Consider the following 18,754-nt stretch of genomic DNA (forward strand, 5'->3'; position numbering starts at 1 on the left):
CTACAATTATTTGAAAACTTTAGTTTCTAGTTACTTTGCAGATATAAATTATGATATAATGAAACATACATTAACCACTTTAAACCCATTTTATACCTCTGCTATTTGAAAATAGCAGATCTACAAGCTCACAACGCGTCGCATCGCGACGCGTTGTGAAAAAATGTAGTCAAAAATGTAGTACTTTTACTTTTGGTACTTTAAGTACATTTTGATGCCAATACTTTTGTACCTTTACTCTAGTAAATTTTGAATTCTGGACTTTTACTTGTAAGTTGTAACAGAGTATTTTTACATTGCAGTATTGCACTTTTACTTAAGTAAAGAATTTGAGTACTTTTTCCACCACTGCTTGTTTGGGAGCGGCGCCAGAAGGCTCCCAAACTGTGGAATGAACTCCCCATTGCAGTTAGAACTGCAGACTCACTCCCATTCTTCCGCCGTAATCTGTGTAGACTCACCTCTTCAGACTCCATCTCAGCCCGTAGCACCTTGCCCTATAGCCTTGATGACCTTGCTGGCTTATGCCTGTGTAAATGTAATTTAGATCAGTGCTTCTCAAACCTTTTCATGCCAGGGACCCCCAAATTGATATATATTTGGCCGCGGACCCCCATCTGAAAATATGTTGTGCCAGGGACTCCCAGAGGCAAAAGATTTGTGTTAAAATGTTCGCTTTAAAAGAAGAAATATATTCAAAGATTTGCGCGAATCTTCAAGATTTTTCAAAAATAGCAGATCTACAAGCTCATAGCGCGGCACTCGGTGCCGCGCTATGAGCTTGTAGATCTGCTATTTTTGAATAGCCAAAGTGTAAAAGGTTACAATTATTGTGATGCTATTTTCACACATTTTGCTGGGGACCCCCTGGAACCCCCTCAAGGACCCCTGGGGGTCCCCGGACCCCACTTTGAGAACCAATGATTTAGATAGCATGTTATGTAGAGAGATGCCAGGTCAGATTTGTAGGGGCGGCAGTGGCTCAGGAGGTATAATAGGTATTGGAATCAGCAGTTGCATGGATGTGAACTGGCCTTAGAACACTGATGTCCTCACAAGTATAGTTACAAACGTGTGTGTGTGTGTGTGTTTCAGGTACCTGATCCCCTCTCTGGATCGTTCTCATGCTGGGTTCTACCGCTGTATCGTCAGGAACAGAGTGGGAGCTCTGCTGCAGAGGAGGACCGAGGTCCAAGTGGCCTGTGAGTTAATGCACACACACACGCACGCACGTGTGCGCGCACACACACACACACACACAGGAACAGAGTGGGAGCTCTGCTGCAGAGGAGGACCGAGGTCCAAGTGGCCTGTGAGTTAATGCACACACACACGCACGCACGTGTGCGCGCACACACACACACACACACAGGAACAGAGTGGGAGCTCTGCTGCAGAGGAGGACCGAGGTCCAAGTGGCCTGTGAGTTAATGCACACGCACACGCACACACACACACACACACACACACACACAGGAACAGAGTGGGAGCTCTGCTGCAGAGGAGGACCGAGGTCCAAGTGGCCTGTGAGTTAATGCACACATGCACATGCACACGCACACGCACACGCACACGCACACGCACACACGCACACAGGAACAGAAACAGAGTGGGAGCTGGAGAACAGAGGTTCAAGTCGCCAGGGACGTGCACAGATAGACTTTCGGTGGTGCTAGAGCACCTGCCCTTTGCCCTCTTGACCAGAAGTGCCCTTTTTTTCAGTTTACAGCAGGGGTCTTCAACAGGGGATCCAGGACCCATAGGGGGTCCTCACAGTTACTACAGGGGGTCCGCCAAATCTTTATGTGATATGATTTTTCTTTTTACCTTAACCACTCGAAACCTAGCATCCCTTTTCTGAGGAGAACTTTAGCCAAAAATAGCCGATCTACAAGCCCACAACGCCTCGCACTGCGAGGCGTTGTGGGCTTGTAGATCGGCTATTTTTGGCAAAGAGGTATAGGTGTAGAGGGAAAAAAGAGCAGACCAAGTAAACAAAAAAATATAATTTACTTGAGCACCTGCCCCTCAAAATGTCTGTGCACGCCACTGCAAGTCGCCTGTGAGTTTGCACGCACACACACATGCACGTGCCAAGCACTTGCACTCAACAAAAATACAATGTTAATGTAACTCTGAGAGTGTAAAAATGGAACCAAATGGACCCGTTCCATTTGCACACTCAGAGACCCACTCCCCTAAAATGATGTTGTTGTTTTTTATTTGGTTAAAGGACCCCAGGTTAATTGGTCCTCAAGATGTCTCCCATTCTGTCTACTCGGTCTGTAAAGAGGCCTGCCTACCGGTGACATCATCGGTAGGCAGGCAGTTTCGGTCATTTCAAACTGTGTGACATCACACTGCCAATCAGAGGCCTCACTAAATGAATGAGGAAGTGAAGCCTATGCAGGGACGTGGTGTGAAACAAAACAAGTTCTCCCCCCGAATCTACAATCAGCTATTTTGCAAAACATTTTGAAAAATCTTGAACAATTGTGAAACATTTTGGATATAATTTAGTGGCCAAATACTTATTCATTTGGTGGTCTCTCACATGAGAAAAAGTTAACTTAAGTTGTCATTTCTGATCACGTCCTTCCTTGTCACTCCTAATGAGAATCGTATCGTCCCCAATTAATTCAGCCTCTGCGCCCACACCGTCGCCTGGCAAAGTAAACAGCGTGGTTCAGGCGAACGGATTGGTTCGCCTTTTGTGTCGAGGAACCGGCGAGGGAGTGAACGCCAGATGCTGGCGGGGTGAAAGTTCTTCCCGCGTCTCATTCGAGGCTGGGGGGAGGGGTGGGGGGGTGACGGGTGGCATGGGGGCGCCATCCACCCCGACAGCTGTCGTCACTCTCGCCGTTCTCATTAGATTGATTGCGTCGCCGTGGCTGTTTTTCATTTATTTTTTTTACGTTACTTTCATTCCGATGTGACCGCCCTCTTATTTTCTTACCCTCCTCTATTGTCAACAACATCTGTCGCTTTTTTTTCTCCCCGGGTGTGGAGAGAGATAAAGAGAGAGAGATCAGGGCAGTGTTGGAAAAAGTACAGACATTTTGTACTTGAGCTAAAGTATCGATACCACGATGTAGACATGCTATGAAATAAAAGAAAAGTCCGGTATTCAAAATGTACTTGTAGTAAATCTACAAAAGTATAAATATACTTAAAGTACCAGAGGTAAAAGTACTCATTATGCAGAATGTCCCCATTTCACAAGTTCAATATGTATAAAAACTCATTTGAAAATAGCCAAAGTACAGTACAGTATAGGGTTGAAGTAGTGATTATTGTGTACGTTTAGTAATAATAATCAAAATCTTCGAAGTATCTAAAGTTTTCAAATAATTGCAGTGGAGTAAAAAGTACAATATTTGCCTCTGAGATGTAGTGGAGTAGAAAATTGGAAATAATCTAATAAAGTAAAAAGAAATAGCCGATCGACAAGCTCACAACAAGTGTTGTGAGCTTGTCGATCGGCTATTTTCAGCAAAAGCTTGAATGTTTCTCAATATACTCCATTACATCAGGAGGCAAATATTGTACTTTTACTCCACTACAATCATCTGAAACTTGAGTTCCAAGTTATTTTTCAGATTTAAATTGTTATAAAAAAAAACATATGACCCATGAATTCGTTTTTTCGAAAAGCGGCGATCTACAAGCTCACAACGCATTGTATTGTGTCGTGTTGTGAGCTTGTAGATCGTCTATTCTCGAGAGAAAGAGAGACAGAGACACACACATAGAGAGACAGTGAGAAAGAGAGAGAGAGAGGCGGGATGGGTAAGGAATCTTTCTGTTTTTTTGCCAGTCATTGAATAGAGAACGGCACATGGAGGATTGCAGAGCCACAGCTCTCTCAAAGACGACGGGAACACGGCGAGGAATTAGAGATTAGGAGACGAGGGGAGGAGCGGCCGAGCGGGGGAGGGGTTTGTGTTTTCTCTTTTTTTGGGAAGGGGGGCCTTCAGGTCGTCCAAACCGCAGATCAAAGTCGAGGGATTTGCACACTTCCAGGATTTTCGTTTCGGCTATAAGAAGCACAGCTCCACCGCAAAGCCAGATTACCTTTTTATTCTCTTTGAAAAGAGGAGGAGGGAGGGGGAGAGAGAGAGAGAGAGAGAGAGAGAGAGAGAGAGAGAGAGAGAGAGAGAGAGAGAGAGAGAGAGAGAGAGAGAGAGAGAGAGAGAGAGAGAGAGAGAGAGAGAGAGAGAGAGAGAGAGAGAGAGAGAGAGAGAGAGAGAGAGAGAGAGAGAGAGAGAGGGAGAGAGAGGGGGAGAGAGGGGAGAGAGAGAGAGAGAGAGGGAGAGCGAGAGGGAGAGAGACAGAGAGCGAGAGAGAGAGAGGGAGGGAGGGAGAGACAGACACACACACACAGACACAGAGTGAGAGACACACAGATAGACAGAGAGATAGAGAGAGAGAGAGAGAGAGAGACATAGAAAGAGAGACAGAGACAGACAGACAGAGACAGACAGAGAGACAGACAGACATGTATACAGACGGAGAGAGAGAGATAGCTATCGACCACTATCTAGATGATGCTCAGCTGCTCCAACACACACACACACACACACACACACACACACACACACACACACACATACACACACACGCACACACACACACACACACACGCACACACACACACACACACACACACACACACACGCACACACACACACACACACACACACACACACACACACACACACACACCCTTGGTACCCAGCGTGTTCCACATACACTGATTATTTCCAAAGTGAGTGTGTGTTGTGAATTAATTGGACGTTTGATGTAATATTCCAGTGATTTTCTGCCGTGTCTCCTTTCTGAGAGGCGTCTCTCTGAGTCGTCTGAATGCCCCCCCTGGCTTCACCCCCCCCCCCCCCCCCCCCCCCATTCCCCCCATTCCCCCCCCCCCCACCCCCAGACTTTATTAGAGTCGAGACATCAAGCTTTACACACTCTTCTGTGACTGTATATCTCACAACCACAGACAGACAGACAGACAGACAGACAGACAGACAGACAGACAGACAGACAGACAGACAGATGAAGCTTATATGGCAGAAGAGAGAGAGAGAGAGAGAGAGAGAGAGAGAGAGAGAGAGAGAGAGAGAGCGGGCACAGGGCTGTTCTCTTCATCGCTCTAAAATAATAAAGTTGACTTCCATGTTTCAGGCGTGTGCGTGAGAACGTGCCGCGTGGGTCTCTCCACCCCGACCCCCCCCCCCCTGGTTGACTGGCAGCGTACGTGGCATAATGGACGTTATTGGCGCATGGGGGGGGGGGGGGGGGCAGAGCGGCGAGCCGGGTGGCCGGGGCGAACGAACGGCCCGGTGCCCCAGTGCCGCGGGGTGATGGTCTGAGAGCCGCGATAATGAGACACGGGAGAGGGCGAGGAAATGGAAATGATCAGACCTTATTAGGAGGTGATGGAATACCACCGCCGTCGTTGTCGTCAGGCAGAAAACCTCCTATCTCCAAATTTCAACTTTGTCATTGTCTTTTAACCACTTATACCCCATAATGGGTAACCGGAGTACCTCAGGGCTCAATACCTGTGTCTTTTCTGTTTGCTATTATTGTGGGGAAAGCTTTCGCTGAAAATAGCCGATCGACAAGCTCACAAGCTCACAAGTGAGCTTGTCGATCGGCTATTTTCAGCTAAACCTTTCCCCACAATACCGATGCTGGGGTTTAAGTGGTTAATGCCCTATACTTCATCGTACAATAGTGTCAGGAGAAAGCAGATCTACAAGCTTGAAATTCCTTTTCACTATTTCTGGGGACATTTCCATTCCGTTTCCTGAAAAGTTACGGTCATTTTTGTACATATGAGGTTTCCACTCGTCTCGTCGTGTTGACCTCCACGCTCGTCTCGTCTCGAGGAGAGTGATGGAGTGAGCGCTTTCGGCACGGCGTGTATAAGTCAACGCGCCGCCCTCTCTCTCTCTCGCCCGCAAACCGGGAAACCATGGCAACCGCTCGGAAGCTGCCCCGTGAAAGTGGGACGCGGAAGAGGACGGTGGATCGGGGGGGGGAAGAGGAGGGGTGGGGGTTTGTGGACAAAAGTGTTGAGTCATAGAGAACGGGGGCAGAAAAAAAATCTGAATTATACTTTGGAATACGACACGGTCAGCACCAAAAATAGCGGCTCTACAAGCTCACAACGAGTCACGCCCACGACGCATTGTGAGCTTGTAGATAGGATATTTTTGCCGTGTGACACTGGTTGACACTGGTTCACTGGTTGACTATGACAAAGTATAAACTGAGCATAAACTTTTGCACTTTTAAATGTTCTGTTCTGAAACAATCAAAGCTTAAAAATGCTCTCTCTCTCTCTCTCTCTCTCTCTCTCTCTCTCTCTCTCTCTCTCTCTCCCCCCATGTCTTTACCTTCTAGTCATGGGCAGTTTCGAGGAGGGCGAGCGCTCCCAGTCCGTGTCACAGGGAGAGGGCGCTGTGGTTCCCGCCCCGCGGATCCGCAGCTTCCCCCAGCCCCAGGTCACCTGGTACCGAGACAGGCGCAAGATCCCGCCCAGCAGTCGCATGTAAGTCTTGACGTTTTCATTCTGTTTTTTTAAGCGGTGCTAGCAGCTTCTACAAATGACTTGTGTGTGTGTATACTGCATACACACTATTGCTGTACTATATTATACTATCATATGCTAGTATCTTACACTATTATATTTGCTATTATTGTTATTGTTACTGCTTGCACTGTATCTCTTTCTGTCTCTCCTCTGTCTCTCCCTTTCTCTCTCTCTTCTTTCCCCCAACACGGTCGAGGCAGAAGGCCCCCGCCCTAGAGCCTAGGGTCTGCCTGACGTTTCTTCCTGTTGAATTAAGAGGGAGTTTTTCGTTGCCACTGTCGCAAAATTGCTTGCTCAGGGTGGGATGTTGGGTCTCTTCTCTACATGTAAAGTGTCTTGAGACAACTTGCTGTGATTTGACACTTTAATAAAATTGAATTGAATTGAATTGAATTGTGTATGTACGGTATGTATGCATGTATGGGGGGCATGGGGGCCCAGTTGGTAGTGCTGTCGCCTCACAGCTAGAAGGTCCTGGGTTCAATTCCCGCCGGGGACGCTGGGGGCTTGTCCCCGTGTCCTGAGCATGAGCTCAGTTTGGGGCCTCTCCCCAGGCTGGCAGAGGGAGAGTATCGCCCAGGATTACAGCTTAGGCATTGGCACTGGGTGAAAAATCTGGTTACAAAAATTGTGGGATAAAAATGATAATACATATTTTTTTGTATGTATGTATCAGTATGGCATAAACAGCTGCAACTAATTACACTCATTTAAGATTGCGTTCTCTCTGTACTTTTCTCTCTACACAAAATCTCTTTGACAAAAATAGCCGATCTACAAGCTTTTACATCGTCTTTTTTGTTAAAGTTACCCCCACACTATGGATGCTGGGGTTCAACTGGTTAATAAAATGTACCAAACCTGTACATATTGTATATATAGTGAGATTTTGTCTTTTTCTGGGCGTCCCTTATTTTTCTTAGAAATAAAGGGACGCCTGGCCAAGTGTCCCTTATTTGAGGTTTTCAGGTATAGTTGGCAACCATAATTGCTATCCACTTTCGTTTTGTTTTGTTTGGGGGTCCGTGGGTGTACGGATGATTTACTTTGTTGTTTAAAATGCGTGTCAATTTTTTGGCTGCACACTTAACTCTGTTTCCCTTTGTTTTTGTTGTCCCGGCGCTGCGGTTTGAACCGTGTCTGTTTTTGTTGTTTTCATTTTAAAGTGGGTCTAATCTGATGGAGCGCTAATCAGTCTGCGTTTCTCTCTGGCCTTCATTCAGCGCAAAGAGGTTCTGGCACCGTGTGAAATGAGACGGGCTGCCTGACGGACGGACGCTTGTTTATTGGTTTTTGTTTTTAAGGACCAAATGAAAAGCCGGGAGATAAATGATAGGCAAATGTAGAATTGTCATGCATCAACATGTAGTGACAGTGGCAGTAAATTAACCAAGTTCATGTACTCGAGTACTGTGCTGAAGTACAATTTTGAGGTATTTTTTACTTTTGTGGAGTATTTCCAATTTTGCGTTTTGTGCTGGTAGATCTGATACTTTTGGTAATTTTGAATTTAAATCCTGACAAGTAACAGTTTTGGTTTGCTCCCGACAGAGACGATTTACTCAAGTACATCCGTACAATTGTGAGGTACTTTTACTTTAAATACATACTAAAGCCCAATACACAGATTCACAACGCAACTACCGTAATTTCCGGACTATAAAGCGTACCTGAATATAAGCCGCACCAGCCAAATTTAGGGAAAAAAACAAATGTGTGCATAAACAAGCCGCACTGGACTATAAGCCGCAGGTGTGAAATCCATAGATTTAGAAGGTCCCCTAGTGGCCGTTAGATGTAAAAATCCATAGATTAGCCGCACCGTTGTATAGGCCTCAGGGTTCAAAGCATGGGGAAAAAGTAGCGGCTTATTGTCAGTAAATTACGGTAGTTGCAACTTGCAACATTATATCCAACCTGCAGCAGCTCAATTCAGACACGCTGCAATTTGTTGCAACTCATTGCGTTGTAAATCATTGGTATGGACTCTTTTACTTCACTACATCTCATAGGCTAGTTACTTTGTAGATTTTCATTATCATGAAAAAAACATATATTAACCACTTATACCCTATTATTTCATACGCATTCTGAGCTTGTAGATCAGCTATTTTCTAAAAATATTAGTACTGTACGTATTTGTGATGCCAATTATTTTGTACTCTGTCTGTCCATCTCTCTTCTGTCTCTCCATTTAGATTCTCTTCACAGCTCTGTTTGAATAATGTCCATCCTCTCTCTCTCTCTCTCTCTCTCTCTCTCTCTCTCTCTCTCTCTCTCTCTCTCTCTCTCTCTCTCTCTCTCTCTCTCTCAGTGGGATGTAACCTGTAGTTGCAATATTATTCTGTATTCCGTGCATGCACTCTGCGCGCGCACGTGTGTGTGTGTGTGTGTGTGTGTGTGTGTGTGTGTGTGTGTGTGTGTGTGTGTGTGTGTGTGTGTGTGTGTGTGTGTGTGTGTGTGTGTGTGCGTGCGCACGTGTGTGTGCACACGCTCGTGTATGCACACGCGTGCATTAGAATGCCCATCTGATGGCGTTAGCATTTTGCTCACAGGGGGGAGGTGACCTTGCCCTGGGTTAGAGAGAGAGAGAGTGGTGCTTCCTTATCAGCTACTTATCACCTGTAATCACTGCTGGACGTGCGATGACAATGACACGCAATGACACACAGCCGGGCTCCTGTCATAGTGCTGTGATAGGCCTGCCGCACGGGAAGGACACACACACACACACACACTTTTTGTATTACTATACTTGTGAGGACATCAGCATTTTATGTTGGCATTTGTTTTTTGTTTTACTTTTTTAACACATTCGGTGCCAGAATTTTATAATAACAGATTACGTTCGGTGCCAGAAATCTCACCGTTGAGCTGCGCGGCGCTGTTTAAGCTGTAGACTCCACGACGAGCATGCGTTTTGCACGATGGTCCTGGCTAACGCCTGGAACGATAGCATCTTTCACACGGGTCACACAATGGCGGAGCGATCGTGCATACAAAATGAGTTGTTTTCCCCAACGTAAAAAAGTTTCGGAGTTATAGGGGTTTTAGAGAAGGAGTAAAAGCAGGAATAATCTGTGCTGTAATGTTACCAGATTTAAATTGTTTGACTACGTACAGTCAAACCAAGATTGAGGACATCATGTCCATATCAACCAAAATGTTGGCCCTATCCCGTCTAGAAGCCACAGTTTCTTTTGGTTGCACAGTTGAGAGCTGCATGGTATTCTTCCTTTGGCCGTTGAGGATGATCGATTCTAAAAACCATCCCGAAGGAATCATAAGACTTGAGTGAAGTGGAAAAGCCAATCCCATTCTCCTTTTGTACTGTTCAAATTATTATGACTTAACCCGTTAAGACCGGGAACGCATCTGTGTCATTTTTTGATTTCTTTGGGCTATTCAAAAATAGCAGATCTACAAGCTCATAGCGCAGCACTGAGTGCTGCGCTATGAGCTTGTAGATCTGCTATTTTTGAAAAAACTTGTACATTTGTGCAAATATTATATATTTTTAAAGCGATTTTTTTTTACTCAGATCTTTGCTTCTGGGGGTCCCTGGAACAACATATTTTGAGATGGGGGTCCGTGGCCAAATACATATCATTTTGGGGGTCCTTGACAAGATATATTTTGAGGATTTAGAAGACATATGTAGAATCCCCAGAAGCAAAGATTTGAGTTGCAAATGTTTGCTTTAAAAAACATATATATTCAAAGATTTGGACATATTTTCACGATTTTTCTCTGACAAAATAGCAGATCTACAAGCTCATGAGCTTGTAGATCTGCTATTTTTTAATAGCCCAAATCAATCTTAAAATGACACACAGATGCGTTCCCGGTCTTAATGGATTAAGAGAGTTACTGTTCCATGAAATCGCTCGGCAAAAACCCTGACATATTATTCTGCCGTTCAGAATGATGAGCAAACACTGGAATGACTTGTTTCACTGGGATGTCTTTAAGTTTTTTGCTAGCTTTATCTCCAAAAGACGGGAAAACAAAGGCAAAAGGAAGTTGGTTTAATTAGTATTTGTTTAGATTTTTTCGGAGCATTTTGTCAGTGACTTAGTAGTCCTTCTCCTTCTCAGTGACAGTCTTATAAGACGGGAAGAAGAAAGAGAATGTTTTAATAGTTGTTCATTTCATTTATTTTCTGGTGTTGTTTGACAGTGAATCCGCTGTGCTCTATTCTTGGCTTGTTCCAACTGATGGTGTCTTATAAGCTGGCTGGGAATACATGAATGTAGTGCAGTGAAAGTCATCAAGTAGCCAAACATACAAATACTCAAGTAAAGATATATATGTATATTATTTTTTACTTAAAGGTAGTTCTGTCATAACTCACGAATAGATTGAACCAATATTATAGACCGAATATATTGAAGCAATATTATAGAATGAGAATACAAGTGTGGATGTAATATTTTATCTTGGCGTTCAGGCTCTGCTACATTTTTTCTCCCTGCTCAGCTCAATAATACAGCCATCATTAAAGGTAGGGTAAGTGATTTGCAATTATTAAAATAATTGCAAAATGGGTCTATGTTCTGATAGTGCTCGTTACTACAGAGTGTCCTGTCCATATAAGGAGTCTCCTTGTCTCTCCAGCTCTTTATAAAACAGAAAATGCATTTTCGTTTCAGTTTCAGTTTCATTTCCAATTTTATCCAATCAGGATAGAGAACTCAATCAGGATATAGATTAAACAAGTGTAATTGTAAGTGACGACACTAAGAAATGAGCAGGCAAAATTGGAACTGGAACTCTATAAAAATGAAACTTAAAAATGGGTACTTTCTCCTGATTGGCTGAGATTTTGACACCTACCAGAAAATGTATTTTCTGTTTATTAAAGAGCTGGAGAGACGGGGAGACTCCTGTTACTGAACAAACACTCTATAGCAATGATTACTATCAGAGTATAGTGCTTTAACCTTTTAACAAAATACTTTTTGTTTTAACCCAAAAATATCACTTACCCTACCTTTAACCATTAAGAGCAGGGAGATAGATATACATAACAACCCCCCATGGGGAACAGACCAATAGCAGAGCCTACTGGTGGTGCTGGGGTGGTGGTGGGAGCAAACGCCGCATGACAACAAGCTAGAACACACAAGCGGATGGAAAGCCTGATTCAAGAGAACTTAAATACCCGCCAATTGGACAGCTGACTGCCACGTCAGTGTATGACGTATGGATCTTGGATGACGCTGTAAACAGCCACTTAGAATGAGCATGCATGTAACCTCTCGAGTGTATGCTGCCAGAACTAACTCGCAGGCTACGTATAATTGTAAGGGATGTTTTTTTGGTTAAAATAAAAAGTGTTTTGTTAAAAGGTTAAAGCACTATATTGTGATAGTAGTCATTAGTGTTTGTTCAGTAACATGGATCTCACCATCTCTCCAGCTCTTTAATGAACAGAAAATACATTTTCAGGTGGGTGGCACATTTTCAACCCAATCTCAATCAGTAGTGAGAGTACCCAATTTATCAGCTTCATATAGTGTTCTAGTTCTAATTCTGTCAATGTCTTTGTGTCAACGCTTCCAATTTCACTTGTTTAATCTGTTTCCTGTCTGAGTTATCTATCCTGATTGGATGAAATTGACCTGAAAATGCATTTTCTGTTTAATAAAGATCTGGAGAGACATGGAGACTAACATACAATATCAGCGCTACTTTAACAACAGAAAATCACTTACCTTACATGTAAGTGCAGTACTCAAGTACATTAACCACTTCAGCCCTATGTACATTTTGGCCAATTGAAAATAGCCGATCTACAAGCTCACAATGCGTCGCCACGCGACGCATTGTGAGCTTGTAGATCTGCTATTTTCAAAGGATTTGTATGCATTATACATTTGAAAACTTGTGGAATGGGACATTGCAGAATAGAGTATACTTTCTACTTTTGGTACTTTTTGACACCAATTCTTTTGTACTTTTACTCAAGTAAATGTTTAATTCTGGACTTTTACTTGTAACAGCGTATGTATACATTGCAGTATTGATACTTTTACTTAAGTAAAACAATTTAGTACTTTTTCCACCATACTGCCCTCCTCTCTCAGATCACCTTTCCAGCCCACAGCGCTGTGCAAACTGCAATTTTCTCTGCAAATGTTGTTTACGGCGCATGCAGCTCTCTGATTATACAGCACATTAAGTCTCCCAAATAACACTACAAATCAACGACGGGGCCCTTTTAAATTGCATTCCCCCATTCAATAAGGGCAGAATAATAACTATTAGGAGTTAAATAAGTGTTTTTTTTTCTCTTTGCTATACCACCCGGCCCGCTCTCCCCCCCAGGGCCTCACGTTATAGTTTATACAGTGGGAGATTAGTAGCCGGTGTGAAGCCATGCGCGCTGGAAGCCTCCAAACTCAGGATATAGTGTATGTGTTCACGCAACAGAGTGAGGAATTAGTATTTCGTTGCTGTCTGTCAGGCAGACACATCTCCACATTTTTACTTTTTATGTCCTATATCCGACCTACAGTGTCACTCAAAAGCAGTGGTGTAAAGTAACTAAGTACATTTACTTAAGTACTGTACTTAAGTACAATTTTGAGGTATTTTTACATTAGTGGAGTATTTCCAATTTCCAATACTTTTACTTCTACTCCACCACATCTCAGAGGCAAATATTGTACTTTTACTCCATTACAATTATTTTAAAACTTTAGTTACTTTTCAGATTATTATCGTTATTATATTATAAAACATACATTAACCACTTTAGCCCTATTTTATACCAAGGCTATTTGAAAATAGCCGATCTACAAGCTCACAACGCGTTGCAGCGCGACGCGTTGTGAGCTTGTAGATCTGCTATTTTCAAGTATTTTAGTACTTTAAGTACATTTTGATGTCTATGCTTTTGTACTTTTACTCAAGTACATTTTGAATTCCGGACTTTTACTTGTAACGGAGTACTTCTACATTGCAGTATTGATACTTTTACTTAAGTAAAACATTTGCGTGCTTTTACCACCACTGCTCAAAAGTATAAAAAGTAGCCGATCTACAAGCTGTTTTCAGCTTGTAGATCAGCATCTTTTTGTGTTTGTTTTGGTAGACGGGGATGTTTTTTTGTCAAACAAAACAGTGAAAAAAAATACATAGGGCAGTGTGTTTTTGCAGGTAAACAACACTACACCTGTGGCTGATGACTGCTGGTACAGAGGGTAATGATGGGTCATGTATTGTTTAGTTAGGTAAACACAGGGCAAAATTACATACTATCTGAGATGTATTGAAAGTTGGAAATACTCCAGTAAAGTAAAAAGAAGAAAAAAACTCAAAATGGTACTTAAGTTCAGTACTTGAGTACATGTACTTGGTTACTTTCCACCACTGCTTCATGTTCCGTCATTACTGTTCTCTCGGACATCATTTTGAACATTGTCTCTGTCGGGTGGAAACCTCATACTCTAGGTCGTCCTCAGACGAGCCCTCCATCGTTGCTTCCAGTCATCCCGATTCTCCATACATCTGGCCAGCTCATTGGTGCTATGGGCTCCTGCATCCTTCTTGAGCGTGTCCACGTATGTTAGTGTGGGGCGTCCTCTTGACCGGTGCCCATGTGTTGGTTCCCACAGCACCAGTTTGCTGGCATACACTGTGATTCAAATAAAAAAAAAACAGCAAAAGTAGCAGATCTACAAGCTCGAAGTATGATAAAGTAGGGCGGAAAAACGCGAAAAAACACTAAAAGTTAAAATATTCTGCCCGACAGCGATGATTGTCTTATGACAAAGCTCGGAGGAACTACAAGGCAGATATCACTATTATGTCACAGCAAGGACATTCATTCTCCAAGGTCATATCCCCCTCTCTCTCTCTCTCTCTCTCTCTCTCTCTCTCTCTCTCCCCCCCTCTCTCTCTCTCTCCCTCTCCCCCTTTCTCTCTCTCTCCCTCTCCCCCTTTCTCTCTCTCTCCCTCTACCCCCCCCTCTCTCTCTCTCTCTCTCTCTCTCTCTCTCTCTCTCTCTCTCTCTCTCTCTCTACCCCCCCCCCCTCTCTCTCTCTCTCTCTCTCTCTCTCTCTCTCTCTCTCTTTCTCTCCCTCTCTCTCACCCCTCTCTCTCTCTCTCTCTCTCTCTCTCTCTCCCTCTCTCTCTCTCTCTCTCTCTCTACCCCCCCCCCCTCTCTCTCTCTCTCTCTCTCTCTCTCTCTCTCTCTCTCTCTCTCTACCCCCCCCCCCTCTCTCTCTCTCTCTCTCTCTCTCTCTCTCTCTCTCTCTCTTTCTCTCCCTCTCTCTCACCCCTCTCTCTCTCTCTCTCTCTCTCTCTCTCTCTCTCTCTCTCTCTCTCTCTCTCTCTCTCTCTCTCAGTCTTTGATGTCTGTACAGAAGCGATGCCGGTGGCACGAATCAAATTCAATTAAATGATTTTCGATTAACAAAAAAAAAAAGCGGTGGAGAAAAAGGAGGAAGGCCTGTTATCAAGGAAACTCATTTGCATACAGTGACCTTGAATAACGTGCGCGGAATTAGCTAGAACTGGGAGGCGGGAGGCAAGGACACAACGTATTAGTGGGGGGGACGGGGGGACGGGGGGCACGCCATGGGACGTCTGTAATGGAGAATGACAGAGAGAGAGAGAGAGAGACAGAGAGAGACAGAGAGAGAGACTGATGGAAGCAGTACTCAACGGACGGACGGAGAAAGACAAATAATTAGTTGATTGATAGCAACAGTTGAAAGAATGGCTGAATTGAGAATAATAGCGTTGTTTTTTAAGTTTTTTGTGCCACAGTTTTTTGTGAGCCTGATTCACTAAGCTATTTATGCCCAGAATTTGGTGATGATCCCCCACAGCCTTCGTTCCTATACTATCAGATGCTATAGGTTCATTGTTTACCTGGTATCCTATAGTTTCAGTTTACAGATTGCTATATAGATAGATAGATATTGTTTAGACAGATGCTAGGTTCATTGTTTTACCTGTGATACTAGAATCCTGAGGCACTGCACTGTCTCTCTATGCATTCTATGTGATTACCTTGCTTATTGTGAGTCGCTCTGGATAAGAGCATCTGCTGAATGCCTGACTTGTAATTGTTAATTGATCGGAAGTCACAGTGTCTTACCTGAGGGTGTGTGTGTGTGTGTGTGTGTGTGTGTGTGTGTGTGTGTGTGTGTGTGTGTGTGTGTGTGTGTGTGTGTGTGTGTGTGTGTGTGTGTGTGTGTGTGTGTGTGTGTGTGTGTGTGTGGTGTGTCTGGGGGTGGTGGGACGGACGGACGGACAAGACAAGACGTGTAACACACATTATAGTGACCGTCCCCAGTTATCAGCTCTGTGCTGATAAGTGATCAATGAATGAATGAATGAATGAATGTCCCCTGCATGCATGTGACTGCTGCTCGCTGTCACTCTGCTATGGATTCCTCATTACTCACCAGGCCAGAGGAACAGGCCTGCTCCTTCCTCTTCATTTGCTTATATGAGGAGGCCAGCTCATATACCTGCTGGTCAATACAGAGGACAACACATAACTTCTGTCTACATTTACTCAAGTACAGTGCTTAAGTACAGTTTTGAGGAATATTTTACTTTACTGGAGTGTCTCCAATTAGAGGCAAATATTGTACTTTTACTCCACTACAATTATTTTAAAACTTTATTTACTTTGTAGATTTTAATTATTATTACAAAACATACAGTAACCACGTCAGCACTTTATACATTTCGGTCGTTTGAAAATAGCCGATCTACAAGCTCACAATGCGTCGCTATGCGACGCATTGTGAGCTTGTAGATCTGCTATTTTCAAATGATGTTTTGGAAAACTTGCAAGTGAAATGTGGCATTCTGTATAATGAGTACTTTTTCTTTTGGTACTTTAGGTACAAAACCATCATGAGAATACCTGCCACTCTGTGTTACAGATTATCGACACATGCGTTTGTTACCACTCTGACACACTTTAGAGCTTGTAGATCTGCTGCTTTTGCTTCTTTTGTTGAATCCTGAAAAAATACAGTTTCAGGACATATGTGAGGTTTCCACCTGACACCATAGAGGCCTATAGTAGTATTCCATGGCAGACATCTTGGTGATCGTAATCCAAAAAGGCAATTACAGACTGATAGGAGATCTGGGGTTAACATGGGAGGCAGCATGTTGGCGTGTGTTGTGTTTGGTGTGAGGTTGGTTCTCTACATTACTGAAGGAACAGAAAGAGAGCGGTGAGGCCAACCAACCACACATGTGTAGTTCATGACCCCAGTGTGAGAACACAAGTGGCTGTTTTTTTATGGCTGTTTTTTGGGGCGGTGTAACCGCCCCCTATAAGTGAGGTTTGGACACTGACCAATCCTGCACCGTGATTGGCCAATAGTCTACAACGCAGTCTACAACGCTAACCCTTCCACAGTCAATGCAAATCTATACTTTTGCAAAGTCAGCCAATCACATTACAGCTAGCACGCACGCACGCACGCACGCACGCACGCACGCACGCACGCACGCACGCACGCACGCACGCACGCACGCACACACACACACACACACACACACACACACACACACACACACACACACACACACACACACACACCTCTCTACCTTGCTCTCCGTCTTGCCTTCCCCCAGGAGGAAGGAGTTGTGTGGCATTTTCATCTCAGTTTGTGTAGAGCAGGCAGCTGCTGCACGTGATTGGACCACTCCCCCCCCCCACCCCCCTCCCCCTCCCACTCTCTCTCTAGAAAGTACCTATAAGTACATTTACTCACGTTCTTCCTCCACCCCCTCGCTCTCTCGTTTTCCTCTATCTCGCTCGTTTTCCACTTTATTCACCTATGTCACCTTTCTCCTCTCCTTACCTCGCGGCTTCCATCTTCTAATCTCTCTTTCTCTCTCTATATATATCTGCAGTGGTGGAGGTATTTTTACTTTACTGTAGTATTTCCAATTTTCAGTACTTTTACTTCTATCCCACTACATCTCAGAGGCAAATATTGTACTTTTACTCCACTACAATTATTTGACAAGTTTAGTTTCTAGTAACTTTACAGATATACATTATTTTATTATAAAACATACATTAGCCACATTACCCACTTCAGTCCTATTTTATATATATGGCCGATGCAACGCGTTGTGAGCTTGTAGATCTGCTATTTTCAAACATTTTAGTACTTTTACTTTTGGTACTTTAAGTATATGTTGATGCCAATACTTTTGTACTTTTGCTCAAGTAACATTTTGAACACACAAGCCTTTTACCTGTAACAGAGTATATTTATATTGTGGTATTGCTACTTTTTACTTAAGTAAAACATCTGAGTAGTACTTCTTCCATCACTGGGTATTGCCTGTGTCTTCAGGGCGTGTGGTGGTGATGGTGTTGAGTCATGCCCCAGTCAGCCATGGTATAAGCCACTTAATCCCATTGACCTCTGTGTCTCTCTCTCTCTCCCCGCTGGGGGGAGATGGGCGGGGGGTGGGGGGGGGGTGGTGGGACCGGGGCCATTTGTCTGGGTGTAATGGAGGTCCGCAGGCTATAGCGGTGCTGAGGTTAGAGACCCCCCTCTCCTCCTCTCCTCCTCAGGCCCCAGTGGAGAGCGACCACCACCATAACCCATTAAGACCTGGAACGCATCTGTCATTTTTTTATTTGAGCTAAAAAGTATTATTTTACACTTTAGCTATTCAAAAATAGCAGATCTACAAGCTCATAGCGCGGCACCGAGTGCCGCGCTATGAGCTTGTAGATCTGCTATTTTTGAGAAATCGTAAAAAAATGGTGCAAATCTTTTTTTCATTTTTTTTTTTTAACCAAACATTTGTAACTCAAATCTTTGCTTCTGGGGGTCCCTGGAACAACATTTTTTTGAGATGGGGGTCCGCAGCCAAATACACATACATTTTGGGGATCCTTGACATGAAAAGGTTTGAGAACCACTGACATAGTAACAAGTTTTTTTTCAAAAAACTGTTTTTTAGAAGACATTCTAAAAAAAGACATTTTGTAGAATCGGCCTCAGGTCTTAATGGGATAACAGAGGCCATTACACTGTGTGTACGGATGTTATAGAACAGATACCGTGTCAACCAGGACACACATGACAAACATGGCGATCAGTAAGCCACCGGGGACGGCGAGGAAAAAACAGACATGTC

At 43.8% G+C, this 18,754-nt stretch overlaps 1 protein-coding gene across 1 annotated transcript in view; it reads left to right on the top strand.

Annotated features, from left to right (window-relative positions):
* The first annotated feature begins 1,483 nt into the window (after positions 1–1,483).
* The window catches only part of LOC311060681 (protein sidekick-2-like), a 216,801-nt gene continuing 199,530 nt past the window's right edge, over positions 1,484–18,754 (top strand). Inside the window, exons 1-2 of the mRNA XM_084078960.1 lie at positions 1,484–1,526; positions 6,418–6,565. Of these exons, the coding sequence (XP_083935086.1) occupies positions 6,420–6,565 (146 nt within the window). The 5' untranslated portion in view covers positions 1,484–1,526; positions 6,418–6,419. The remainder of the gene's footprint in view (positions 1,527–6,417; positions 6,566–18,754) is intronic.

Source organism: Gymnoscopelus microlampas (assembly GCF_963454915.1).
Source record: "Gymnoscopelus microlampas genome assembly, chromosome: 14".
NCBI lineage: Eukaryota > Metazoa > Chordata > Actinopteri > Myctophiformes > Myctophidae > Gymnoscopelus > Gymnoscopelus microlampas.